Genomic DNA, 27,969 nt, shown 5'->3' on the forward strand with positions numbered 1-27,969 from the left:
GCCTGCCTACAGCTACCTCTATCACCATGAAAAGGCAGAAGAATTTGGTCCAGTCCAAAATTACGCCCGAGAGAGGGCCTGGGGAGAGAGACTTAACCAATCTCCCCAAAAAAGAATTCAAAATAAAGGTCATAACCATGCTGATGGATCTGCAGAGAAATGTGCAAGAGCTAAAGGAGCAATTACAGAGGGAGAATACAGAAATAAAAAGGGAAGGAAAGAATCATCAGACATTGCTTACAATAGTTTAATAAGCGAGTTAAGTAAGACAGGTAGATAGTAAAGAAGCTAACCATGAACCTTTGGTAACCACGAATCTAAAGCCTGCAACGGCAATAAGTACATATTTCTGGAAGGACTTAAGAGCAGACTGGATGAGGTGCAAGAGGCCATTAATGGAATAGAATTCAGAGAAGAGTAACGCAGAGAAGCTGATGCAGAGAGAGATAAAAGGATCTCTAGGAATGAAAGAATATTAAGAGAACTGTGTGATCTATCCAAATGGAACAATATTCGCATCATAGGGGTACCAGAAGAAGAACAGAGAGAAAAAGGGATAGAAAGTGTCTTTGAAGAAATAATTGCTGAAAACTTCCCCAAACTAGGGGAAGAAATAGTCGCTCAGACCATGGAGGCCTACAGAACTTCCAACACAAGGGACTCAAGGAGGACAACACCAAGACATATAATAATTAAAATGGCAAAGATCAAAGAGAAGGACAGAGTATTAAAGGCAGACAGAGAGAGAAAAAAGGTCACTTACAAAGGAAAATTCATTATGCTATCAGCAGACTTCTCAACAGAAACCTTACAGGCCAGAAGAGAATGGCATGATATATTTAATGCAATGAAACAGAAGGGCCTTGAATCAAGAATACTGTATCCAGCACAATTATCATTTAAATATGAAGGAGGGATTAAACAGTTCCCAGAGAAGCAAAAGTTGAGGGAATTTGTCCCCCACAAACCACCTCTACAGGGTATTCTAGGGGACTGTTTTCTAGATGGAAGCACTCCTAAAGCTAAATAGATGTTGCCAGAAAAAATAAAATCACAGCAAAGAAAGCAGACCAACCAAATACTAACTAAAGGCAAAAAAATAAAAACAACTACTCACAAAAGGAGTCAAAGGAAACACAAAAGAACACAGAATAAAACACCTAACATATAAAGATTGGAGGAGGAGAAATAAGAAGGGAGGGAAAGAATCATCAAACATTGCTTACAATAGTTTAATAAGTGAGTTAAGTAAGACAGGTAGATAGTAAAGAAGCTAACCATGAACCTTTGGTAACAAAGAACCTAAAGCCTGCAATGGCAATAAGTACATATCTCTCTATAATCACACTAAATGTAAACAGACTGAATGCACCAATCAAAAGACACAGAGTAAGAGAATGGACAAAAAAGCAAGAACCATCTATATGCTGCTTACAAGAAACTCACCTCAAACCCAAAGACATACACAGACTAAAAGTGAAGGGATGGAAAGAGATATTTCATGCAAACAATAGGGAGAAAAAGCAAGGTGTAGCAGTACTGGTATCAGACAAAATAGGCTTCCAAACAAAGAAAGTAACAAGAGATAAAGAAGGACATTACATAATGATAAAGGGCTCAGTCCAACAAGAGGATATAACCATTATAAATATATATGTACCCAATACAGGAGCACCAACATATGTGAAACAAATACTAACAGAATTAAAGGAGGAAATAGAATGTAATGCATTCGTTCTAGGAGACTTCAACACACCAGTCACTCCAAAGTCCAGATCCACGGGATAGAAAATAAGTAAGGATACAGAGGCACTGAAAAATACACTAGAACAGAACAACACACTAGAACAGATGGACTTAGCAGACATCTACAGAACCCTACACTCAAAAGCAGCAGGATGCACATTCTTCTCAAGTGCACATGGAACATTCTCCAGAATAGATCACATACTAGGCCACAAAAAAAGCCTCAGAAAATTCAAAAAGATTGAAATTCTACCAACCAACTTCTCAGACCACAAAGGTACAAAACTAGAAATAAATTGTACAAAGAAAACAAAAAGGCTCTCAAACACATGGAGGCTTAACAACATGCTTCTAAATAACCAATGGATCAATGACCAAATTAAAACAGAGATTGAGCAACATATGGAGACAAATGACACTGACAGCATAAAGCCCTAACTTCTGTGGGATGCAGTGAAGGCAGTTCTAAGAGGAAAGGACATAGCAATCCAGGCCTAAGTAAAGAAGGAAGAACATTCCCAAATGAATAGTTTAAAGTCACAATTACAAAAACTGGAAAAAGAAGAACAAATGAAGCCCAAAGTCAGCAGAAGGAGGGACATAATAAAGATCAGAGAAGAAATAAATAAAATTGAGAACAATAAAATAACAGAAAAAAATCAATGAAACCAAGAGCTGTTTCTTTGAGAAAATAGACAAAATAGAGAAACCCCCAGCCAGACTTATTAAGGGAAAAAAGAGAATCTACAAGTATCAACAGAATCAGAAATGAGAAAGGAAAAATCTAGATGGACCCCACAGAAATAGAAAAAATTATTAGAGAATACTACAAAAATCTATGTGCTAACAAACTGCAAAACCTAGATGAAATGGACAACTTCCTAGAAAAATACGACCTTCCAAAAATGGCAAAGAAAGAAACAGAAAATCTAAACAGACCAATTACCAGCAATGAAATTGAAGCCGTAATCAAAAAACTACACAGGGAACAAAACCCCTGGACCAGATGGATTCACCACTGAATTTTATCAGACATATAGAGAAGACATAATACCCATTCTTCATAAAGTTTTCCAAAAAATAGAAGAGGAGGGAATACTTTCAAACTCATTCTATGAAGCCAGCATCACTCTAATAACAAAACCAGGCAAAGATCCCACCAAAAAAGAAAATTACAGACCAATATCCCTGATGAACATAGATGCAAAAATAATTAACAGATTATTAGCACACTGAATTAAAAAATAAATCAAGAGAGGGAGCCAAGATGGTGGCGTGAAGAGCAGCAGAAATCTCCACCCAAAGCCACATATATTTTTGAAAATACAACAAAGAAAACTCTTCCTAAAAGAGAGACCAGAAGACACAGGACAACAGCCAGACCACATCCACACCTGCGAGAACCCAGCACCTCACAAAGGGGGTAAGATACAAGCCCCAGTCTGACAGGAACCGAGTGCCCCACACCCCAGCTCCCGGTGGTAGGAGAGGAGTCAGAGCGGGGAGGGAGAGGGAGCCCAGGACTGCTAAATTCCCAGCCCCAGCCATCCGCACCAGAGCACAGACACAGTGCATGCATGAGGTGCTGGAAACTAGGGAAAGAGGACAGTAAGACCTGTGAGTGGGTCTCTGCAGACGTTGCACCTGGGACAAAGAAAAGCGAGTGCTTTTTGGAAGTCTTAAAGGCACAGGGACCACACCACTGGATGGAAGCATCCTGGGACACTGAGTCCAACAGTAGGGAACCTGGGGATCTCTGGGCACTCTAACACCCTGGGCAGCAGGGAGCACAGAGGACCCTCATGGAGATAAATAGCCTCCTGGTTGTTTCCCCTCCAATGCGGCTCCACCATATTGGAGCGGTGGCCCGAGGCAGGTCACGCCCACACCAACAGAGGAGATAAACTCCATAGTAGGCGGGCAGAAATCAGAAGCCCTGTCTGCATGCAGCTGCCCAGCACAAGCCACTAAAGGTCGCTGTTCTCCCAGGAGAGGAAGGCCACAAACCAACAAGAAGGGAAGTTCTTCCAGACGTCACTCGTGCCAGCTCTGCAAACTACCTCTATCACCATGAAAAGGCAAAATTACAGGCAGACCAAGATCACAGAGTCAACACCAGAGAAGGAGACAGACCTAACCAGTCTTCCTGAAAGAGAATTCAAAATAAAAATCATAAACATGCTGACGGAGATGCAGAGAAATACACAAGAGCTAAGGGATGAAGTCCAGAGGGAGATTATAGATGCCAGGAAGGAGATTACAGAAGTGAAAGAAACTCTGGAAGGATTTATAAGCAGAATGGATAAATGCAAGAGGCCATTGATGGAATAGAAACCAGAGAACAGGAATGCATAGAAGCTGACACAGAGAGAGATAAAAGGATCTCCAGGAATGAAACAATATTAAGAGAACTGGGTGACCAATCCAAAAGGAACAATATCCGTATTATAGGGGTACGAGAAGAAGAAGAGAGAAAAAGGGATAGAAAGTGTCTTTGAAGAAATAATTGCTGAAAACTTCCCCAAATTGGGGGGGTAATAATCGAAGAGACCACGGAAATACACAGAACTCCCAACAGAAAGGACCCAAGGAGGACAACACCAAGACACATAATAATTAAAATGGCAAAGATCAAGGACAAGAAAAGAGTTTTAAAGGCAGCTAGAGAGAAAAAGGTCACCTATAAAGAGAAAACCATCAGGCTATCATCAGACTTCTCAACAGAAACCTTACAAGTCAGAAGAGAATGGCATGATATATTTAATGCAATGAAACAGAAGGGCCTTGAACCAAGGATACTGTATCCAGCATGATTATCATTTAAATATGAAGGAGGGAATTAAACAATTCCCAGACAAGCAAAAGTTGAGGGAATTTGCCTCCCACAAACCACCTCTACAGGGTATGTTAGAGGGACTGCTCTAGGTGGAAGCACTCCTAAGACTAAACAGATGTCACCAGAGAAAATAAAATCACACCAAAGAAAGCAGACCAACCAAATACTAACTAAAGGCAAAAAATAAAATCAACTACCCACTAAAAGCAGTTAAAGGAAACACGAAAGAGCACAGAATAAAACAACCAACATATAAAGAATGGAGGAGGAGGAAAAAGAAGGAAGAGAAGAAAATAATCTCCAGACAGTGTATATAACAGCTCAATAAGCGAGCTAAGTTAGGCAGTAAGATACTAAAGAAGCTAACCTTGAACCTTTGGTAACCAAGAATCTAAAGCCTGCAATGGCAATAAGTACATATCTCTCAATAGTCACCCTAAATGTAAATGGACTGAATGCACCAATCAAAAGACACAGAGTAAGAGAATGGACAAAAAAGCAAGAACCACCTATATGCTGCTTACAAGAAACTCACCTCAAACCCAAAGACATGCACAGACTAAAAGTCAAGGGATGAAAAAACATATTTCAGGCAAACAACAGAGAGAAGAAATCAGGGGTTGCAGTACTAGTATCAGACAAAATAGAATTCAAAACAAAGAAAGTAACAGATAAAGAAGGACATTACATAATGATAAAGGGCTCAGTCCAACAAGAGGATATAACCATTCTAAATATATATGCACCCAACACAGGAGAACCAGCATATGTGAAACAAATACTAACAGAACTAAAAGAGGAAACAGAATGCAATGCATTCATTTTAGGAGACTTCAACACACCACTCACCCCAAAGGATAGATCCACTGGACAGAAAATAAGTAAGGACACGGAGGCACTGAACAACACACTAGAACAGATGGACCTAATAGACATCTATAGAACTCTACATCCAAAAGAAACAGGATACACTTTCTTCTCAAGTGCACATGGAACATTCTCCAGAATAGACCACATACTAGCTCACAAAAAGAGCCTCAGTAAATTCCAAAATATTGAAATTCTACCAACCAACTTTTCAGACCAGTAAGGTATAAAACTAGAAATAAATTCTACAAAGAAAATAAAGCGACTCACAAACACATGGAAGCTTAACAACATGCTCCTAAATAATCAATGGATCAATGAACAAATTAAAATAGAGATCAAGGAATATATGGAGACAAATGACAACAACAACACAAAGCCACAACTTCTGTGGGACGCAGCAAAAGCAGTCTTAGGAGGAAAGTATATAGTGATCCAGGCACACTTAAAGAAGGAAGAACAATCCCAAATGAATGGCCTACATCACAATTATCGAAACTGAAAAGAGAAGAACAAAAAAGGCCTAAAGTCAGCAGAGGGAGGGACATAATAAAGATTAGAGAAGAAATAAACAAAATTGAGAAGAATAAAACAATAGAAAAAATCAATGAAACCAAGAGCTGGTTCTTTGAGAAATAAACAAAATAGATAAGCCTCTAGCCAGACTTATTAAGAGAAAAAGAGAATCAACACACATCAACAGAATCAGAAATGAGAATGGAAACATCTCGACAGACTCCACAGAAATACATAGAATTATTAAAGACTACTATGAAAACCTATATGCCAACAAGCTGGAAAACCTAGAAGAAATGGACAACTTCCTAGAAAAATACAACCTTCCAAGACTGACCAAGGAAGAAACACAAATGTTAAACAACCCAATTACAAGCAAAGAAATTGAAATGGTAATCAAAAAACTACCCAAGAACAAAACCCCTGGGCCAGACGGATTTACCTCGGAATTTTATCAGACATACAGAGAAGACATAATACCTATTCTCCTTAAAGTTTTCCAAAAAATAGAGGAGTAGGGAATACACCCAAACTCAAACTATGAAGCCAATATCACCCTAATAACAAAACCAGGCAAAGACCCCACCAAAAAAGAAAATTACAGACCAATATCCCTGATGAATGTAGATGCTAAAATACTCAATAAAATATTAGCAAACTGAATTCAAAAATATATCGAAAGGATCATACACCGTGACCAAGTGGGATTCATCCCAGGGATGCAAGGATGGTACAACATTCTAAAATCCATCAACATCATCCACCACATAAACAAAAAGAAGGACAAAAACCACATGATCATCTCCATAGATGCTGCAAAAGCATTTGACAAAATTCAACATCCATTCATGATAAAAACTCTCAGCAAAATGGGTATAGAGGGCAAGTACCTCAACATAATAAAGGCCATATATGATAAACCCACAGATAAATCATACTGAACAGTGAGAAGCTGAAAGCTTTTCCTCTGAGATCGGGAACAAGACAGGGATGCCCACTCTCCCCACTGTTATTCAACATAGTACTGGAGGTCCTAGCCATGGCAATTAGGCAAAACAAAGAAATACAAGGAATCCAAATTGGTAAAGAAGAAGTTTAACTGACACTATTTGCAGATGACATGATATTGTACATAAAAAACCCTAAAGACTCCACTCCAAAACTACTAGAACTGATATCAGAATATAGCAAAGTTGCAGGATACAAAATTAAAACACAGAAATCTGTGGCTTTCCTATACACTAACAATGAACCAGTAGAAAGAGAAATCAGGAAAACAACTCCATTCACAATTGCATCAAAAAGAATAAAATACGTAGGAATAAACCTAACCAAGGAAGTGAAAGACCTATACCCAGAAAACTACAAGACACTCTTAAGAGAAATTAAAGAGGACACTAACAAATGGAAACTCATCCCATGCTCATGGCTAGGAAGAATTAATATCGTCAAAATGGCCATCCTGCCCAAAGCAATATACAGATTCGATGCAATCCATATCAAATTACCAGCAACATTCTTCAATGAACTGGAACAAATAGTTCAAAAATTCTTATGGAAACACCAAAGACCCCGAATAGCCAAAGCAATCCTGAGAGGGAAGAATAAAGTGGGGGGGATCTCACTCCCCAACTTCAAGCTATACTTCAACACCATAGTAATCAAGACAATTTGGTACTGGCACAAGAACAGAGCCACAGACCAGTGGAACAGATTAGAGACTCCAGACATTAACCCAAATATATATGGTCAATTAATATTTGATAAAGGAGCCATGGACATACAATGGGGAAATGACAGTCTATTGAACAGATGGTGCTGGTAAAACTGGACCACTGTCTAACCCCATACACAAAAGTAAATTTGAAATGGATGAAAGACCTGAATGTAAGTCATGAAACCATAAAAATCTTAGAAAAAAACATAGGCAAAAATCTCTTAGACATAAACATGAGTGACCTCTTCTTGAACATATCTCCCCAGGCAAGGAAAAAAAAAGCAAAAATGAACAGGTGGGACTATATGAAGCTGAAAAGCTTCTGTACAGCAAAAGACACCATCAATAGAACAAAAAGGTACCCTACAGTATGGGAGAATATATTTGTAAATGACAGATCCGATAAAGGCTTGAAATCCCAAATATATAAAGAGCTCACCCACCTCAACAAACAAAAAACAAATAATCCAATTAAAAAATGGTCAGAGGAACTGAACAGTTCTTCAAAAAAGAAATTCAGATGGCCAATAGACACAAGAAAAGATGCTCCACATCGCTAATTATCAGAGAAATGCAAATTAAAACCATAATGAGTTATCACCTCACACCAGTAAGGATGGCTACCATCCAAAAGACAAACAACAACAAATGTTGGCGAGGCTGTGGAGAAAGCGGAACCCTCCTACACTGCTGGTGGGAATGTAAATTAGTTCAACCATTGTGGAAAGTAGTATGGAGGGTCCTCAAAATGCTCAAAATAGAAATACCATTTGACCCAGGAATTCCACTTCTAGGAGTTTACCCTAAGAATGCAGCATGCAGCACTCCAGTTTGAAAAAGACAGATGCACCCCTATGTTTATTTCTGCATTGTTTACAATAGCCAAGATATGGAACCAACCTAAATGTTCATCAGTAGATGAAAGGATAAAGAAGATGTGGTACATATACACAATGGAATATTATGCAGCCATAAGAAAAAAACAGATCCTACCATTCGCAACAACATGGATGGAGCTAGAGGGTATTATGCTCAGTGAAATAAGCCAAGCGGAGAAAGAGAAATACCAAATGATTTCACTCATCTGTGGAGTATAACAACAAAGGAAAAACTGAAGGAACAAAACAGCAGCAGAATCACAGAACCCAAGAATGGACTAACAGGTACCAAAGGGAAAGGGACTGGGGAGGATGGGTGGGTAGGGAGGGATAAGAGTGGGAAGAAGAAAGGGGGTATTATGATTAGCATGCATAATGTGGGGGGTGGGAGAAAGGGGAGGGCTGGGCAACACAGAGAAGACAAGTAGTGATTCTACAACATTTTGCTATGCTGATGGACAGTGACTGTAATGGGGTTTGTGGGGGGGGACTGGTATAGGGGAGAGCCTAGTAATCTTCATGTAATTGTAGATTAATGATAACAAAAAAAAAAGAGAAATAAAAGGGGGATTACTCCCTGATAGGATAAAACTAACTGCAAATCAATGATTAATGTATGCTTTACATATCCTTAATTTTGATCTTTCAAAGGGTGTCAGATGATCAGCTATGGAAGTACATTTTTCTGATATATTCCTTTCTCTTAAAAAAAAGAAAAAGCAGTTCCTGTGTGGTGATCTCCAATAGGTTCTTCACAATGGTATAAAGGTCATATCAAAGTGTGGGCAAAGGGTTTGTTTGTGTTTATACAGAGGATCAAAGCCTAATTTGGCTATACAGAAAATGAATTAAGATACGATATGAAGAAGAACTTCCAACATCAACATCCTCTGGAAGAGTCATTCCAGAAGATGATCATCAAAAAACTTCAACAAACATCCTGGCGCTATTGCAGTTGTAGCTGCATTCATCCCACCGGTTCCTGGATTTGCCATTGGAATGAAGAAGGAGATATCTAAGCTGGCCTGTGCATACAGTAAAACAACAAATTTGACTGGATCTATACTGTCAGAACTCAACCAAGAATTAGGAGAAGTGCAAGTTGCCGCACTCCAAAATCTTGCGACTATAGACTATCTATTGTTAAAAGAAAATATGGGATGTGAACAGTTCCCAGGAATGTGTTGTTTTAATTTGTCTGATTTTTCTCAAACTATTCAACTTCAGTTAGACAATATCCATCATATCATTGATAAGTTTTCACAAATGCCTAGGGTACCTAACTGGTTTTCTTGGTTTCACTGGATATGGCTGGTAATTGTAGGTCTGCTTTTGTTATGTAGCTGTATTCCTATTATGTTAATGTATGTGTGCAATTTAATTAGTAGTTTAAAACCTATACATGCTTATGTTATTCTACAAGAAGATATGTCAAAGAAATAATCAATCTTCCCATGTTTTCTTCCATCTGCTACTTCTATAGCTTTTCTTCTTCCTTCATAATTACAACCCTTTAGTAGAATTAGTGCCTCATATAGAAAATTACCGAGTATCGTAATTCTTCCAAGTTGTAAAGATACCTCAAGACAAATGCAGGGCATAGAAGCCACAGGGCATAAATCTGTAAAGAAGTAAAAAGCTAACCTTTTCAAAGAATATTGCTTCTCTCTCACTTACCAACTTTACATTTCCCTGTATGGCCCCGGAAGATGACAGGTTAGCCAGAGACAGGTAAGATTCCTCGAGGGAGGAACAACTTAAGACAGGCACAGTTGGAGGGGGGCCATCAGGAGAGAAATTGGGGACCAACAGAGGGGAGGCTTAGAACCTCATACCCCCTGTTTTGAGAGAAATCTTCTGCATCTGTGGATGTTTTGTTACCCTTGTCCAGCTTGGATTAATACTTAGCCTATAGGCACAGACCTGATCATCTACATTTGCCCTCTTACAGCACTAAATTATGTTTTCTACCTTTATCTTGCATCTATCTACCACTTCAGCATTTTATTTAAAAAAAATAATAATAACAATAAGGGAGAAATATGGGATTCACATAAAAATCATGTATAAAAATCAAACAGATAATCATATCTGACCTGACTGTTTCTAGTTTATGATGCGTGATGAAAACCGAAAGTTTCTGTGATACGACTGCCCTTGCACTGTTCACCATGTAAGAACTTATTCACTATGTAAGACCTTGTTCACCATGTAAGAACTTGTTTGTTATGCTTCAGAAGATTGGAGACTGTTGAGATATAGGCTTGGGGTTGATTAATGACTGTGCATTGAGTCCCCTATACAGAATTTTATTGTTGTTAACAACCATTTGATCAATAAATATGAGAGATGCCCTCTCAAAAAAAACCAAACAAATTCAAACAAACAAACAAACAAACAAAATACATCAAGAGGATCATACACCATGATCAATTGGGATTCATTTCAGGGATGCAAGGATGGTAAAACATTTGAAAATCCATCAACATCATCCACCACATAAACAAAAAGAAGGACAAAAACCACATGATCATCACCATAGACGCTGAAAAAGCATTCGACAAAATTCAACATCCATTCATGATAAAAACTCTCAACAAAATGGATATAGACGGCAAGTACCTCAACATAATAAAGGCCATATATGATAAACCCACAGCCAATATCATACTTAACAGGGAGAAGCTGAAAGCTTTTCCTCTAAGATCGGGAACAAGACAGGGATCCCCACTCTCCCCACCGTTATTCAACATAGTACTGGAGGTCCTAGCCATGGCAATTAGACAAAACAAAGAAATACAAGGAATCCAGATTGGTAAAGATCAAGTCAAACTGTCACTATTTGCAGATGACATGATATTGTACATAAAAAACCCTAAAGACTCCACTCCAAAACTACTAGAACTAATATTGGAATTCGGCAAAGTTGCAGGATACAAAATTAATACACAGAAATCTGTGGCTTTACTATACACTAACAATGAGTTAACAGAAAGAGAAATCAGGAAAACAATTCCATTTACAATTGCATCAAAAAGAATAAAATATCTAGGAATAAATCTAACCAAGGAAGTGAAAGACCTATACCCTGAAAACTACAAGACACTCTTAAGGGAAATTAAAGAGGACACTAACAAATGGAAACTCATCCCATGCTCTTGTCTAGGAAGAATTAATATTGTCAAAATGGCCATCCTGCCTAAAGCAATCTACAGATTCAATGCAGTCCCTCTCAAATTACCAACAGCATTCTTCAATGAACTGGAACAAATAGTTCAAAAATTCATATGGAACCACCAAAGACCCCGAATAGCCAAAGCAATCCTGAGAAGGAAGAGTAAGGTGGGAGGGTTCTCGCTCCCCAACTTCAAGCTCTACCACAAAGCCACAGTAATCAAGACAATTCGGTACTGGCAAAAGAACAGAACCACAGACCAGTGGAACAGAATAGAGACTCCAGACATTGACCCAAACATATATGGTCAGTTAATATATGATAAAGGAGACATGGACATACAATGGGGAAATGACAGCCTGTTCAACAGCTGGTGTTGGCAAAAATGGACAGCTACACATGAGAGAATGAAACTGGATCACTGTCTAACCCCATACACAAAAGTAAATTTGAAATGGATCAAAGACCTGAATGTAAGTCATGAAACTATAAAACTCTTGGAAAAAAACATAGGCAAAAATCTCCTGGACATAAACATGAGCAACTTCTTCATGAACATATCTCCCCAGGCAAGGGAAACAAAAGCAAAAATGAACAAGTGGGACTATATCAAGCTGAAAAGCTTCTGTACAGCAAAGGACACCATCAATAGAACAAAAAGGCATCCTTCAGTATGGGAGAATATATTCATAAATGACAGATCCAATAAAGAGTTGACATCCAAAATATATAAAGAGCTCATGCACCTCAACAAACAAAAAGCAAATAATCTAATTAAAAAATGGGCAGAGGAGCTGAACAGACACTTTGCCACAGAAGAAATTCAGATGGCCAACAGGCACATGAAAAGATGCTCCACATCACTAGTCATCAGAGAAATGAAAATTAAAACCACAATGGGATAACACCTCACACCAGTAAGTTTCACCACCCTCCGAAAAACAAACAACAACAAATGTTGGTGAGGTTGTGGAGAAAGGGGAACCCTCCTACACTGCTGGTGGGAATGTTAACTAGTCCAACCACTGTGGAAAGCTCAAAATAGAAATACCATTTCACTCAGGAATTCCATTTCTAGGAGTTTACCCTAAGAATGCAGCACTCCGGTTTGAAAAAGACAGATGCACCCCTATGTTTATCGCAGCACTGTTTACAATAGCCAAGAATTGGAAGCAACCTAAGTGTCCGTCAGTAGATGAATGGATAAAGAAGATGTGGTATATCAATGGAGTATTATTCAGCCATAAGAAGAAAACAAATCCTACCATTTGCAACAACATGGATGGAGCTAGCGGGTATTATGCTCAGTGAAATAAGCCAGGCAGAGAAAGACAAATACCAAATGATTTCACTCATATGTGGAGTATAAGAACAAAGAAAAAACTGAGGGAACAAAACAACAGCAGAAAAATAGAACTGAAGAATGGACTAACAGTTACCAAAGGGAAAGAGATTGGGGAGGATGGGTGGGAAGGGAGGGATAGGGCACAGAAAAAGAAAGGGGGCATTACAAATAGCATGTATAGCATGTATAATGTTGTGCGGGGGCAAGGGGTGGGCTGTGCAACACAGAGAAGACAAATAGTGATTCTACAGCATCTTACTATGCTGATGGACAGTGACTGTAATGGGGTTTGTGGGGGGGAGTTGGTGATGCGGGGAGTCTAGTAAACATAACGTTCCTCATGTAAGTGTAGATTAATTATACCAAAAATTAGAAAATTAATAAAAAAAGAGAAGTTGTATTTGATAACTCTTTGAAGTCTATTAGCAGAAGCTATGTAGTAAACCCACAATAGATGTTCTTGACCCCTGACATCTCTTTGGTATTGTAAATAAGCCAACATTTGACATAACCCATAAGTCTGCGTCACTGGGGGATGGGGAGGGTGAGGGCAATGGGAGGGGCTGCTGTTAATGCTTTGTGTGGGAAAGTCCCCTCCTTCCTTAGGAAACCTAACAGGTGACACGTGACTGGCTGACACACGGGCCATGTAAAGGCACTGATGTCAATCACTTTAAAACGTAAAACTCAGTTTTTTTCTTTTTTGATAAAAGTGAATACCAACAGAAGTTTCATTAATTTCTTCCTGTATTCCATTGGTTTATCTTTGGGCAGTTACTGTGTATGCGCACATGTTATTTTAGAGGCCACTGGTGTAGAGCCTGGTTTCTGTTTTCAGGTGACTGGCTTTCAGTCTGTGGAGTAATGTCTTTCTCAATCTGGTGTCTGTTCTAAGGTGGTGTCCATGGGCCGCCAACTTCACAATAGTCACAAATGCAGATTTCTGGATCCTCTTACAGAACCACTTATATGAGACTGCTGGGGCGTCTCTATTTGTAATAAGCTCCCTCAGGGGCTTCTTTGACACTCCACAGTTTAAGACCCACAGCATTAGGTTGCAAGCTTTGTGAAGAGGAGGTGTCTTTCTCTTTCATTACATCCCTAGTACCTGGCACAGGAGGCAATAAACACTTGCTGAACTGAATTGCAATAAACAGCATAGTTTCTACTTGGGCAGAAAAATTGAGGGTTTGGTAGGAGTAATTAGCCACTGTTTGTGTGTGTGTGTGTTTGTGTGTGTTCATTCGTTCATTCATTCATTACTTTGGTAACAGAATATAACACAAGACTAAAAGCATTCATTGCCTTCATGGAGTTGACATTTTGTCAGGGGAAGATAGAAAATAAAAAATAATGTAACAAGTAAGTAAATTATCTACTGGGGTAGAGGATGATAATTGCTAAGAAAAAAAGTAGAGCAGGGTCAGGGTATTAGGGGAGCTGGGGCAGGGGACACAGGTAGGCACAGGGCTCTGTGCAGGTGGTCACTGAGCCTCACTGAGATGACTGGGTCTGTGCGGAGACCTACAGGAGGTAAGGAAAGCAGCCAAGCGGATATTCCTTTCATGTGCCACAAATCCTGTGAATCCTCCTTTACATGTTTCATTTAAGATTTCTGAGAAATTTTAGATGCTACTGATACATGGTAGGAGCTCAGTAAACTTTGGCTGAATATGCATTTTGGAGAAAGAAAGTGGAGAAATGAAACTATAAAATTCCTGTTAAAAATCGGAATAAACAATCAAGTAAACAGAGACTATTCCAAATCATATGAAATCATTTCAAAGGTGACACTAGTAGCAAATGAGGGCCTTACTCATCGAATTCTACAGCAAACCCTCTTTGCAGAGCCAGAGGGCCTCTCTACCTGGGCCATTTCGGTGGCTGGAGGCTTGTCTGACAGGCCCAGACACCTTCTTGCACCTCGCTTACATTTCCCAATATGGTGATTATTGAAGTGCTTGAATTCACCGAAATATGCTTAAAAATTCTCCATGATAAAATATTTTGTGGTTTTGTTTTGCTTTTAGAACAGATATAACTTCCTGTCTAAACTATTTAAAACAAAACAAAGTTAACTAATTATGCTTGTGCAGTTTACTACTAGAATGTATTGACTTTTAACTCCTATAAAATCAACATATTTAATCTTTTAAATTAGTGATAATATATTTTCTGAGCTAATATGCTTAATGGGCAAATAAAATATTTATTGTGGTTATAACTACTTTTTTCTCTTTTGTCAGTTTTCAGTTTATAATCTTTTTGTCATAATTTGTGACTTCTAACTTTCAATTCCTTTAAATTGTATCATTAAGTAACAGCAACAACTCAAAGTACTGCCTTTTCTTTTGGAAGAATATGCTTCATATACAATAAGAAAAATAAATGATTAGCTAGGTTCTCATAGGACTTAGAGGTAGAAATGACTTTTAGAGATTATAGGCTAATTAAGGCCTACAGACCACCTATCCCTTTTCAAAAAAACAATTAATAAACCGGAATCAAACGCAGCAAAAGAGGAAGTGATTTCTCTGAGGGTCAAACAGCAAGTCAGCAGTGAAGCAGGGTGGCTACTTCATTCCTTGACCTCAGGGACATCTCACAAACATGTCACTGTAACGAAGTGTAATACTTTAATACCAGTACATTTGGGGCCCCAGAGTGCCTTTTTAAACATACTTGCATAGGATTAATAACTTTAAAAGCTTAAGTAATCCTTTTAAAATAAATATTTCTCCTTAAAAATCTAGATTCCCCTTACCTGTAGTGAAAATAAAAAGTAGGGGATTGGTTTATAAATTTTGTTTTGCTTATTATTAATAAGGACAGTTAATACTATTATAAACTGTGGATTGTAGTCTCTTTAGTTATTTGACAAAAAATAAATCATCACACTAACTGGTTGTGTTTCTGTAAAGAAACTCTTTCCTCTAAAACGTGCACAGCAATTTTTGCCACAGAGTTTCACAGCTCTCTGCAGCCACCCTCCCCAAACATCTCCAAACTTCCCAAGAGTGACTTCAAAGGTCTAAACAAAGACATGCTTATTTTGAGCAAATACTGTTACTACAAGCATCTATTTATAGCCAGTAAATCTAGCAAAAGTCACTGGGATGAAATCCTTTTTACACTGACTTTTTACCTGTACACAAAACATTTATTTATGTTGAATAATGACACACAAGTTAGAATATCATATAAATTAATGCCAAATAAAATACTTTCAAATAAAGATTCCCCACAGGTTCAATGGGTTTTGAAAGGTGCGTGTGCTAATACTGGGGGCACTGAGAGGGGGACGCTTCTTCCCTGGGCCCCTGCCAGCTTGCAGAGCGCCGTGTGCTTCAGCAGTTCTCATGGGCTTTGTTCATGCCGCTTTCTGAAGATGGAGTAACAGCTCTTAGGAAAACATTTCAAAGCCCATTGGATGCCTGTTCCAACTAGAGGACTTTCTGACTGTCTAGGTCTCAATGAGCTGTTCTTTCTGCATTACTCTCACTCATTTTACTTTCCATAACATTTTTCTGTTTACATCTATAAAGGACTTGTCCTAATCACATGGACCAGTTTTCATGCTCTGCACACAGTGGGTGTCTGTTGAGTTGAACTGAGTGTTGCTAAATTAGAGCCAGAAAGGTCCACTGCGATAATGTAGCCCAGCTTCCTCATTCTACAGTTCAAGGAAGAGCAGGAGTGAGGTGTCCGTAGCGCAGCGGGCTGTGATGGAGCGGCCCCTGGATTCTGAGCTGCCCTCATGTGGTTGACACGGGGCTGGTGTGGTTGGAGACTCAGTCAGTGACCCAGTAGAGCACGCACCCTGTAGGTGAGAAGGACTGGTCTAGTTTCCTCCTCACTAGGCAGGGGGCGATAATGACACAAATGAAGGCAAGACTGTCTGCAAATGGGGATACACAGCAGGCAGCCAAGATTGATTTTTAAAAGATAAAAGTATATTTGCCTGACTGAAAGAGCTCAGAGTCCAGGCCACTGTCTCCTTAAATCAACTGACCAATAAACTACGGCCAGACCCTTGTGCCAGTGAATGTGTGAGTGTGCTTCACCAGGTGAGAAACTTGCCTAAGGGGAGATCTTGGCACTTCCGGCTGACAGCACGCGTAGTTTAAAATGAGATGTCTTAATCATCAGGGAGAATCCCTAATTCAGCCATCTTTTCGTAGTTTCAAAATGTGATTGTAAAACTAATTTTACTTATGTAAGATTGCACAGGAAGGGCCATGTAACAACGAGCGCCCGCTGGCTCCCCCACCTCGTCTCAGGAGGTCCCCCAGGGCCCGGCTCCAGATCTGAGGGGCTGCTCGGCGCCCTGCGCAGCCCGGGCTCCGCTCTCCCAGGGAGCCTTTATGCTCGCTGCTCGTGTGCAGGCTCCTCTCCCCACGCTCTGTCTGGTGGCTCCTTCTTCCCCAGTAGCTCTCACCTCCTTCTAGAGTGCTTTCTGACCAAACTACGTATGTTAGATCTTCACTCAACCCGGATTCTTTCTCCTCCTACTGTTTCAGCGATGACACTCTACCGCCCAGGGTGGACTGAGTGCCTGTCTGTTCACTCGTCCAGCGTGATGAGGGGGCACCTCCTTCAAGAGTCAGTGTGTGTGGCTTTTACGTTTTTTTACTGCTCAGAGAAGAGGTTACAATGGCATTGCTGGAGTGGAACATTTTCTAACATTATCACCTGGCTGGTGGTAGGCTCATATCCATTTGCCATTTTTCAATTCTGATATATGACATTTAACCATAGACATGACATTTAAAGAAGTTGCATGTGCAGTGGGGTATTTTGGAATTAAAAGAGCAAACACCTATTACTGTATAAAATCCCAAATCCGAATATTCAGACATTTTATAATTTTAAAAGACAAATTTTTTTTTTCAAATATAACTCCAAACAAAAGCCAGATCAGTATTGGCCAAGCATAAGAAGATTGTACACTAAATTTTTATAGCGTGTTTCTGTGTACAAGAATGACTATGAAATTAAATTGTCTTATTTCTAGTGATTTTCTCCCATAAGCAATAACAGTCACTGCTAAGAGGGTTGCCAGCAAACTTATCAGAAATATTTTTTGAGGAATATTCTAGTTATCAAAACAAATGGTAGCTGTCAAATTCTTACTATATAATCTAAAGTGTTAATCCACGTACTGTATTTCATTTGTAATGAATCATTGTGATAAGGTTAACACTTCAACAAAAAACACAAATAACAGAGCACCAAAAAATGAAAATTACTTTGCTTATGTTTCTGTATTAGAATTTTATTTGCTAAAGGGTAAAAACAGATTTGCAAAATTCACAGTTAAAACAATAGTTTTAAACCTTTTATTCCTAGCCCTTACTGCCTTCAGGAAGGAAAGAACATCTGGTTATTTAAGGAACACAATATGTTCACATTTTCTATGACTTTTGTTTCTAATTGGGTTTTTAAATTTTTTTTGAATTTGAACAACTAGTTAGAACAATGTTTTTTAATCACTTCATATTTTTCACACTGCCCTCCTTCTATCCCTCTACTTCATTTAGTGGATTGTTTTTGGAAATCTGCTCAGTGGCTCTAATATGATAAAGACAAGAAAATGAGAATTAAGATTGTGGTGTGAAGATCTAAGTATAGAAAACATATTTACGGTTGAACAGAGTATAGGATGCTACCAAGAGACATTTGACATCTATTCTCTTCATATAGCATACATCTAAACAAATTTTGAAATGTCACATATATATGGCAATTTCATTTATTACAGATGCAAATTACTAGCTATTACAAATAGAAGAATTTGTGTGAGATGTTACAGTAACTAGGATTACACTATTTTAAAAACTAATGAAGCTACAGTTTTTGTGTGAAAAAGGTGGTTGGGAAGACCTGACTTCAGCTGTTGCTTTGCACTGACAAGCTGTGAGACCCTGAGAAAGTCTCTAAGCTTCCCCTGGAGCCTCGGCTAGTTTTATCTGCAGAAGGAGGAGCTGGCTCTTTGCAGTTCTGAAATTCTGACAGTCTAACTGAAGCATATGAATTAAGCTCTTTGCTATGTCTTCTTTGTTCCATAATATTTGAAGGTGGTAACAGATTTTCAAATAATTCTGGCATATAGCAAATTAAGGAACTAGATGTCCTCGAGTTCAAGTTGTAGGGTTAATTCACCATCTTGATAAAAATGGCAGCTGATAAATATAGAATTGGCTATGGCTTCTGTGGAATGGGGATATAGGTTCCAGAAACATGCTCATAAGTGAGATCCACCTCGATTATACTCAGTATGGTATTTTGGAAGAGGCTTATTATTTGAGTCAGAATTCAATTCTGCCATTTTTTTCTTAATACCAACCAAGGCAGGACACAAAGCTTAATTCTAAAAATGAGCAGGAACACAAGGAGGAATAATTGGTAAAATAAATATGCAAATAGCTAAGGTGCTGTGAGATTCTAAAGGGAAACCTGTCCTATCTGATCCTGGGAGTCAGGATCTGTAAAGATAGATCTGTAAAGCCACTTGAGCTAGCTTGAAAGCTTACAAGCTTTTTGGCCTTGGGAAAGCCACATAACCTTCACTTTGCACAGAAAAAGAATGAGTAAAGTTAACCTGCTTGGCCTACCTCATTGCTCATGGTTAAGACCAAATTAAGCACATCAAAGTGCTTAGAAACTGTGAAGGAGTATGATCCAATTATTATAGTTTACAGGCCCATTATTTCAGTCTGTTCAATTGAGTAATCTTTTCACAGTAAAGTCTATATCTGATACAAAATAATTAATGCTCAGGCTCTATTTGCAGTGTCTAGTTTCCAGTGAGCAATCACCACTGGGCTTTAGGGACAGTGGTAAGATAAGTGCTTTTCTGAAGCTCACAATGAACTTTGTGGGGCTGAGTTCCTTTTATTTTTATTTTACTGAGTCAGTCAGCAGCACTCAACACTTCTCGCATAGGAAGCTGGGCCTGGGAAGAGTGTACTTTCATGCCCCAAAGCTCACCAGTCTGCTCGTCTGATTACTCAAATTTCAGTCTACTAGTTTACCTTGTAGAGGCTTGTGTATTTATACACTTACTCCCACCTACGTGAATCAGAAATGGTTCAAGTATTTTAAGCGTTTCATTGTTGCTAATTAAAAAAAAACATTTAAAGCACTGGGATGCCTGAAGTTTGAGAGGATAAGGTTGGGCTCCTAGCCTCATTCTTCCCTCTCTTTTCTTTCAGCATAAATGGCCTCTTCGTGACTTTATAATTGACATTTACTACACAAAAAACTCTGTCCATTTGTGGATTTCTATAATACATATAAACTTGTTGGTGTTTTTTTCTTGTAGTACTGGATTGATCTCATTAGATCAATTGTAAGTCAGTTTGTTCATAGAGAAAGGGTGCTCCAGTTGGGCAGATCATTAGAGACAATTTAATTCAACCACAAAAGAGAAGACCAAGGATTCAGCAAGAATGAGTTTCCCTTAATCACAAGGATGGCTGGTAACAGAAATAAGATTTGACCCAGTGTCCCAATTCCTAACCCAGGCTTCTTGCTGGACACTACATTTGCCAAGTGACATTAGTTATCATTTGATACTCACTGAATAATTTGTAAGTGGGTCAGCCATTATACACTTAACTAAAACTACCACCTTGCTAGGTTAGCCATATGAAAGCCCCTTACTCTACAGCTTTCTTTGTTTTTTTTCCTATAGATATCACCATCCATGGACTTGTTCTCAAGAGCCTTTTAAACATGACTGCCTCCTCTTGTCATGTTTCAGAAATATCAGTTTAATGTCCTATATTTTGGATCATTATATGTTTTTACTTGGTAAGACCCTGAATGCAAAAGTAAGGAATGCCTTTTTTTAGATACTTAGGCTATTACTTTTTTCTCTTCAACTTCAGAGAACACATTTTTTTAATGCTTGTGTAGGACTGGTTTCATTACACCCTTACATTATGTACACTAAGTTATTGAAACAAAAAGTACTACATTAAAATCTTGATTAAAGATATTTTTATCTTATTAAGATAAAAAGTACTCTGTTAAAATTAAAAAGTATTAGTAATGTTGATGGATTTAATATATAGAATTCTGCAACTAGAAGAGTGAATAATTCTTAGGACAATCAACCATATTTACTAGGGAAACATTACCAAAATCAAGGTTTAGATAACATATTCATTTCTCCCTTCAATAAAACCAAACACATCATACAAGTAAAGAATTCATATGACTATTTTAGCAATTCTTCCCATCCTGTATGATTCTAAGAATTCCTAATGCTGAGTTGACAGAATCTACCTCATTTGTAAGCCAAAACTCATATACCTTGTTGACTAGCAACCTCATTCCTTATTCCTTTTAAAGATATTTCATAGTTGTAGTTATTTTTCACAAAAAATATATACTTATACAACTGAACATGTACATATATACACAGACAAAAAAACATGGGACCTTTGGTTTTCATAGACAGGCTCCTAAACCTTACCATAAAAAAAAATGCTACTTTATGTATCAGAGAAAGAAAGGATGGATTATATTTGATAATGAAATTTTGTGTAGGAGAAGTGGTATAGAATTGTGCATCTCTGCAGAAAATGGATATAAGCAAAAGAAAATATAAATTTTAAATCAATCAAAGAATAAATAGAGGACATATTCAAATGTCAGAGTCAACAACCGAGGAAAAAGCAGAAATCTTTTAGAATCAAAATTTATATTGAACTTGGAGACCCAGTCGATGAGACAGAGCTTTGGCAACGGAACCCACAGACAGACTGACGCAAAGACAGTTCGACAACTGCCAGCATGACTGCTGGGAGCTTTGCCAAAGAGCCAAAGGCTGGGATTACCAACCAGTGCCTGGTGTTCTCATACTTGTGTTTGAAGCTTTCTCTGTTCCACTTCATCCAATATTTGTGTTTGGCTCAAAAGCATCAAGGATTCACAGATTTTTTTAGATAATTAAATGTTCTTATTTTCAAGAAATATAACATTAGTTGTAAAAGAGCACACTTTTTCTCTTAAGTGTAAAGAAAATTTTGGTGACTTACTCTAAGTTCAAATAGAGAAATCAACATTAGAGTCTATTTAAATCTTTATTAGGTTACTCTTCATCTACAAAATAGTAATACATATTGACAATGTGAACTAATTTAGTGTTTCCTTCTATGAACTCTTGTAGAACTGGTCCTTCTCGTAGTTCTAATGTCTTGCTTTTCACATAGCCCCTGAGGCCTGCTTGGATAAGTTGGCCCCTCAAGGGCACCAATGATAATCAAATGTGGTTTGTCAGGAGGTCACTTGCTCAGCTCCTCCCTGAGTTACAGGGAAGGCAAGAGAGCAGAACAACTTTCCGAGGGACAAGAGATGTGTACTCCAGTTTCTCACGGTGATGCCCACCTAGTCTGCTGAGTGACTAGCCAGTGAGGTGTGTGAGTTTTGGCCTACAACTCTTGGTAAATTCTTTTATTAGGCAGTGCATCTGCCATTACACAAATTCCACATTAGGGATTCTTGGGAGTCATACAGAGAAACCAGTTTTTCACCCAATCTAAAATTGCATATATCCTACTCAGAAAGCTTACCTTTGGATCTTGAAGGAACAGAGCCTTAAGAATCAGTGAGTGTACATCCCCAATTAGTGGGTAATGCATCAGAAGGCCAAGACACGTCTGGTAGTTACTAGAGATCACTAAATAAGAGGGAAAAAAAATTCAGAAGCAATACTGTTGAAGATTACTGAGAGTAAAAAAATAACAACTTAGACTTAAAGAAAGCAAACTAATAGCTCAATTGATTAGATAAAAGGAAATCACCCTTGAAGCAGCATACTGCACTGTTAGCTGCGATCTAATGTAGAACATTCATCCTTAGGGGGTACTGGAAGGAAGAGCCTCACGTATAGATATGTGTGTGCATTTGCAATATAAATAAAGTCTTAGAAGCATGCATATTTATTGCCATTTATATAGTTGTGTTTAAATGTCTCTAGTTATACTGCTTAGAAATTAGTAAAAAAAAAAAAATCTTACTAATGGGAAAGAACTAGCTTAAAATTCTCACAAAATAGAATTTACCCTGATTATTATGCTTTCTAACTTATGCATGTCATATTTACATAAACATTACATTATTCAAAGTAAAATAAAATTTCTTCAAATTATTTGTTTTCCTGATAACAAGGAATTTAGGGAGAATATCTGTGCATTTCTTCAAGGAAAACTCAAAATCTTCACAGATAAGCCTACCTATGCTCCTTAGACTTCTCTTTTTTCCAAATCAGTCTAATTATGAGAGCAATTATTAAACACATCTTCTCAAGTAGGTCTAGGTAAACTGCTTCATTTCTTAGCCATCCATCTGCCTCTGCCACTGGCCCACTAATGGTGCTGCTTTTGCAGGCTACACTGGCAGCCTCCACAACAATGGCTGGGAGGAAACTTCCCACATACAACTTCCTGTGGCTGCAAGCGACTCCTTTTCATTAACCAGAACAGTTAGTTGAAAATATTCCATAGGAAAATACAGCAGATACAACACAAAGCACAAAATAAACCACTCCCTCCCCCTTCTCATGAACATTATGGGGAAAGGAGAAAGGACTGGGCAACATGAATAATTATGATCTATGTGAGGAACCACTTTATCATCTTCATTTCCATGGCTGATCTGACAACTTGTAATTTCATACATCTGCTTTCATTTGTAAAGCGCTCACTTATCCTAACCTTTCTATATGTGTTCAGACTCTTCTTACTCTTTCATTCTGTGACATTCACATTCAGTTACCTGTTGTCCTTTTTTCTCTAGAATTCCAAAAGCTAGGCTACTGACAATAGCACATTTTCATGCAGAGTTTTGAGATCTAACAAGAAATATAAAACTTGAGACAACCATTATTATAAAATAAGTCATTTTATAACTTACCAAGTTATTGGCCCAAATGCTGCAATGATTATATATGTTATATGTTATATATATATGATCGTATATGTTATAAGAGAGGCAGGAGAGTTTTGTAGAAATGGTTCTGGGCTCAGGATTTAGAAATGTAGGTTTGGATCCTGGGACACCATCTGTACCTTTCATAAAGTTGCCTGAAGATTAAATGCCTGAAGATAACCTATGTGACTAATTCACAGCAGCTGCTCACCTCTCTGAGTTTAGTCATCTGGAAAACAACTTTCTGATTTAAAAGAAAAATATCTGCTTCCATCATCTAGTCCAATAATTATTTGTTGAGTACCTAATCCATGACAGGCCCTATGTAAAGAGGGGATGCAGAGATTAAGAAACCAGTCTTACCCTAAAGTACAGAGGGCAGATGGGCAACAGCAGGCACTACTACAGTGCCGTGGAGACAATGGAATAGTGAAGGCTTTCTGAGACCAGGCCCTATGCCAAGGCCTCTGCCTGCATTCTTTCATTTAATTCCTATGACTGTCTTATTATAAGGGTACAACCATTATCCCTGTTTAACAGATAAGAGAACAGGTTTGGAAAGGTTAAGTCATTTGCTTAAATCACACAGTGATTTGGTGGTGGAACAAGATTTGAAATTAAGAAGTCTAGGTGCAGGGTCTGTACTCTAGCATTGTTTTGAAAGGCCATTGTTTTGAACATTAAATGAAATAATGGATGATGCAAATAGTCATTGCAAATGGAAAGGTAGTTTGTATTATTACTCTTTGCTAGTAATTTTAAGTAGCTGGGAAGGTCAGTGTAACCAAGTCTCTAAGATAGTCTGATACAGATAGGTATTTATTTGGAGGGACCAGAGAAACAATCCTATGTTATTACCATGTGACAGAACTTTTGAAGCTATCAGAAGCTGTAAAATACATAAGAAGCCAAAGAACAATAATATTCTACTTACGGAACAAGTGAAGGAGCTAAGAATACTTTTTCTCTCACTTCTCTCACCCATTCATCCATCCATCTCTCCGCTCATTTGTCCATCTGTCTACCCACCTATCCATCTAGTCACTGAATGTAATGAATGTTTCCTAAGCATCTACTAAGTCCTGGACACACAGACTGTGCCAGGCAATGGCACTAGGATATAATGGCAAACGAGTCTGAGCTCTGAAGGGCAGCAGAACATGACACCCTGAAATATGGCTATAGAAGTTCAGGACATGCCAGGTCAAAATAATGATGCTTTGGTATATTATTATTTTGAGCTGTAGGCACTTGAAAAACAGCAAATGTAGGGAGAGGCTTTCTCTGAACTCTCCCTATCTGCCTAAAGATAAAACTTCCAAAAGGAATTCAATGTTCTTAAACCCCCCAGGACAAGCTTTGTCACAAACTATCATTCCTTCCATCTATTCTTCTAAGGGCCCATTCATCTTCCTAAAAATCATTTACTTTCCCCCTAAGAGGACTATATGGCCCTGTCCCTTTCTCTAATAAGATGGTTATTTAATCCTAAATTCTAAAACCATCTCTTTAAGAGGTTTTTCCCTGAGTATCTTCCAAGTACACATGAGGTATACACATTGATAAACTTGTGTGTTTTTCTCTTGTTAATCCGGAAAAGAATGCCAGTTGAAAACCTAAATGAGTAGGGGTAAAGTTTTACCTTCCCTAAAGCCTACTGCCTTAATCTCTAATTAATGAAAATTTATACTTTTAGAGCACTTTTAACTTACAATTATGTATGCTAAGTATTAAGTCCCTTTTGAATAATTGTGCTTACTTTAGTGTAGGCCAAAGAGAATTATACAAACTGTTTAAAAAACAAAATAGCCGGGATCTGACAGAATAGAATTTAGTTTTGATCTTTACAATAAAATTTTGTTGATCTTGAAAAACTCATCTACACTACTGTTCCTTCTCCAGCATACTCCTCCTTCTCAGAGCAGGGCAATGAAATGGGAAGAAAAGTGTAAGATTAAAAAGACTGAGTTTTGGTGTCGATCTACCTGAAATCAAGTATGTACAGGCTGTAATAATCAAGTGTGAAGCGACACTCCAAGAGCTTATTCAGGGAAGGTTAAGACAAAGGCAAATGGTATCTATGGAAACTGGATTTGGAATCAGGTGATCTAGATTAGGATCTAGATTAGATGTAGATCATAATGCTGGCCTAGTAGTCACTTATTATGTGTGTGAATTTAGGCAAGTTGCTTAACTTGGTGAATAATTATTTCCCTTATTTATAAAACAGAATAATGCTGACGCTATCTGTAGGGTTTCTGTAAGGATGGCACAGATGCAATGTAGTGTTTCCCCATCTTGCTTAATTCTTACTGAACAGCGTGCACTCCCTCTGCACGAGGCAGAGCTGACTTCTCTGTCTCTGCCTTTAAAGGGCCCACCACTGTTCTGGAGCCATCTAAGGGGACTGGCTTAAGCAGTTTCTCCAGTAGTAACAAAAAGTAATGGAGCAGTAAAGATGATCAGAGGACATGATTGTTTTGAGAAAGTTTAAACAAAATGGATAAATAAATTATGCATAAGTCAAAGTTAACTATACCTACAATTGTAATATTTGAAAATAAAATACTATATGAAGTATTTAATTTCATATTTATATATACTTTCTCAAGCTAACAAAATGGACTGGGAATAACTACCAGAGAACACAAAACTAAATGCAGACTGCTTTTAATTTCTCTAAAATTAAAAAGAGTAATATTCATCACTTATTCAGTACTTATAATGTGTCTGGCAACTTGCCATACATTATATGAACACCCAATGAGTCCTCCTAACCCCCCACGAGGAGAGGATTACCATCAGCTCCATATCACGCATAAGGAAAGGGTGGTGCGGAGTGGATAAACAATACACTCAGGGCCGGAGGGCTCCAGACAGCAGAGGCACGGGCCCGAGTCTGTAGCTGAGAGCCCCAGTCTTCACCACTGTATTATACTTTCTGGCATTACTAGCAGAGTGTCACAGCAGGGCTATCTGGGTACAGAAGTCAAGTTCAGACACAGCACAGATAGCTTCGGAACACTATGTTGTGAGCCACAGAGAAGTCTCAAAGCTATGCTGAAAAAGCCCTCAGTGTATAAGGCCAGGTATAGTAAATATTTACAAGCAGGCATAAATTATAGTCATCAGCTGTAAAGTGGCAAAGAAGTCAAATAATCATGGATTAAATATAAAACAAAAACAATGAGCTAAGAAAACAAAACAAAAAGGCAACCTTAGGCTTTAACATCACTTATCACACCTCTCCACTGAAAACAAAGCCAACCTGTCTGTGGCTTGCAAGCTAGCTGGTATGCAAAAGGCATCCAGTACGTGCCATGTGCTCTGGAGCGTATTTGTTGAGGGCCTACTACATGCAGGAAAAAATGCAGAATTACAGTATTTTCTGTATTCAGTTATTTAAAAACCCTTTCTATTTTAACTTTCCCAGTTATAAATGGCAACATACCAATTGGGATTTCAAGTGGACCAGAAAATCAGGTGGGAATAGGGAGTAATCATAAATAAAACAACAAAACTTTTATTGTTTGCAGTCTTGGAGAAAGCCAAGTATAAAACAGGCTCATAACCTTCTCTGACAAAGTGATTTTTGTCTAGTGTCTAAGACCTGCATAAGATTTTGCCTGGGCTTTCCTCCTTGGTTGCCACTGCGGCAGCTGCCTCTCTGAGCACCATCAGTCACTACACCCACCCTCCACCCCAAAGACAGAGGCACACTCTTTTGTAAACAACTGGATGGTCCTTATTCTGGAGCACATGTGGTGCAGAATAATATGAGACTTTTATATTAGAGCTTTGGAAGAGGAAAATCTCAAATTCAGAGTAGCCCATTCTTTTTTCTAGAAAATGACTTTAAAAATTGCTCTTCTCACTGGTTTTCAGGCTTGATACACATTAAACAGCTTATTTTAATCAGAGATCAAACATTAGAGATCTTTATTCAAGAAT

At 38.3% G+C, this 27,969-nt stretch overlaps 1 protein-coding gene across 7 annotated transcripts in view; it reads right to left on the reverse strand.

Moving 5' to 3' along the window:
• The window catches only part of TBC1D5 (TBC1 domain family member 5), a 642,656-nt gene that overhangs the window by 118,174 nt on the left and 496,513 nt on the right, over positions 1-27,969 (reverse strand). For all 7 annotated transcript variants that reach the window (XM_073223289.1, XM_073223292.1, XM_036996277.2 and 4 more), the window contains one exon: positions 22,662-22,768. In XM_073223289.1, coding sequence (XP_073079390.1) covers positions 22,662-22,768 — 107 coding nt within the window. The remainder of the gene's footprint in view (positions 1-22,661; positions 22,769-27,969) is intronic.

This window comes from Manis javanica, chromosome 15 (genome assembly GCF_040802235.1).
Source record: "Manis javanica isolate MJ-LG chromosome 15, MJ_LKY, whole genome shotgun sequence".
Classification (NCBI taxonomy): domain Eukaryota; kingdom Metazoa; phylum Chordata; class Mammalia; order Pholidota; family Manidae; genus Manis; species Manis javanica.